This window comes from Suillus plorans (genome assembly GCF_016647745.1).
Source record: "Suillus plorans strain S12 chromosome Unknown HD556scaffold_98, whole genome shotgun sequence".
Classification (NCBI taxonomy): Eukaryota; Fungi; Basidiomycota; class Agaricomycetes; order Boletales; family Suillaceae; genus Suillus; species Suillus plorans.
Genome location: NW_024537482.1, coordinates 59,491 through 61,542, shown reverse-complemented (window position 1 = coordinate 61,542; position 2,052 = coordinate 59,491). Strand labels below are relative to the sequence as shown.

At 52.9% G+C, this 2,052-nt stretch overlaps 1 protein-coding gene across 1 annotated transcript; it reads left to right on the top strand.

Moving 5' to 3' along the window:
- Positions 1-1,394: 1,394 nt before the first annotated feature.
- On the top strand, positions 1,395-1,598 carry HD556DRAFT_1187772 (uncharacterized protein; the record flags this gene model as incomplete). The annotated part of the gene is made up of 1 exon (XM_041296109.1): positions 1,395-1,598. A coding segment is annotated over one exon (204 nt), but the record flags the coding sequence as incomplete, so codon positions are not given.
- Positions 1,599-2,052: the final 454 nt, after the last annotated feature.

Sequence of the window (2,052 nt, the reverse complement as noted above, 5' to 3'; positions counted from 1 at the left end):
CTACCCTCCAGGTGTCAAAGCCTGGCACTGTAGAGATGCTGTCACGGGTGCTTTCTTTAACTCAAGAGACGTCATATTTGACGAGGCGTTCACTAATCGCCCCTTCCCAGACAGTGACGACGATGACGAGGACGATACTCCTGCAACTTCTCGCGTGCCTCCTCCCACGCCCATTCCCACTTCAGCGCCCCCTCTGACTGCTCCATCAGTCACACGCAGATCGTCTTGCATTCCTGTCCTGACCGAGAAGGGTCAGGTGTTCAAGAACCGCCTCGCCTCTGATCAGTCACGGCTTGCGCGCTGTAGGACACGAGCTGGCGCTGGGCTCGTATCGAGCTATTTCACAGTACACGTCAAATACCCGTCACATGCTAATCACTTCCCGATGTTATCCGACGCTAACCCGCCAACCCGACGTTTAGGCTGCATCGGACCCGATGTTTTCCCGCGCACTTGTCCTATCCGTGTCCCGTCCTGTCTTGCTAGCCCCACTAGGTGTGTAGTTCATTATTTCGCACATTACTCACGTCGTAGCCAGCGCTATTACATGTTTTCCCATAGTCCGCAGCGCCTCATGTTTATTTACATGTACTTCGGATCCGAAATACTCCGCCGCTACTTTCGCCTACGGGTTCCGCATTTCTACGTACTTACATATATATTGGACTGACCTCGAGCATTATTCATTATCCAAGTAGAGGGGAGCAGTTCCCCGACGCTTAGTGGTCAAACCCGATATTTCGTAGTTCTTAGTTGATATTGCGAATATCATCGCTCTTTCATTATCCGTATCAGTCATTGTTATTATCGCGCACACCGCTCGCTCTTCCAACGCTCGCTATAGCGTTACTATTAGTTTCCGACACCCCGAACCAGAACCCGATAACCCGAAACCCCGAAAACATCGGACCCGACGCTTTTGCATCGGACATCGTAATTATACCTTCGGACATTGTTTCCCGCGCTCGGACTATTGACTCCACATCACTCACTTACCCCCAAGACTATTCCCAGACCGCAGACCCCTGGGTCGAACGCACTTGTCGTCTCAAGTATAGCAGACTAGGCAGTGCAAAGACCACAACACAAATATATCAGTTAGGAGCGATCATCATTTGCTCCTCGCAGTATTGTTGTTTCTACAGCGCCAACGCGAAATCCACGCAGCAAAATCTCACGGAGTACCGCCTCCTCCTGTCACAGCCTCCCCCGACGCCACAGCACTCAACGACTCACCGCCTTTACCTGATTCTGATGCCATCGTCCCTGATGATGAGGAGATCGGATTCCCGCAGGTCATTGCAAATCTGATTGTGGTTGAGTTAGCTTGCCTGTCGATCCGCAGCGATGTCAGACGCAACCCTCTCGCCCACGGTTACAACTTAAAGGTCCCACCCGCCACCTACGATGAGGCCATGCGCCGGCCTGATGCAGACAACTGGCTGGCTGCAATGCACAAGGAAATCAACCTCATGTCAGAAATGAACGTTTACGAGTTAGTGCTCCTACCCGACGACCGACGCGCAATCGGTTGTAGGTGGGTGTTAGAGTTCAAGGAGGATCTCAAAGGCGGACCCGTGTTCAAAGCGAGGCTTGTCGCACAGGGATTCTCCCAGATCCCAGGTGTGGATTTTGGTAAGATGTTTGCGCCAGTGGCGAAATCAGCGTCTATCCGAGTTCTATCTGCATATGTGGCCGCTAACGACTGGGAGCTTGACTGCTTCGACACGCGGAGAGCCTTCTTGTGGGGGAAGCTACAGGAAGACGTCTACATGTGTCAACCACCCGGCTTCGAACGTTTTGGGCCCAACGGAGAACGCCTCGTCGCTCACCTGCTGTCCTCGCTCTATGGTTTGAAGCAAGCCGCATACGACTGGTACGAGCTCCTGCAGGCCGTGCTCACTAGCCTCGGGTTCATTCGTTGCGATGCTGATTACGCTGTGTTCATTTTTGATCACATCAACGGCGAAGGTACAAGGATCATCTGCATCATCGCCTGGCACGTCGATGACGGCCTGGCGGGTGCGAACAATTGTGCGTTCCTGGACCAAA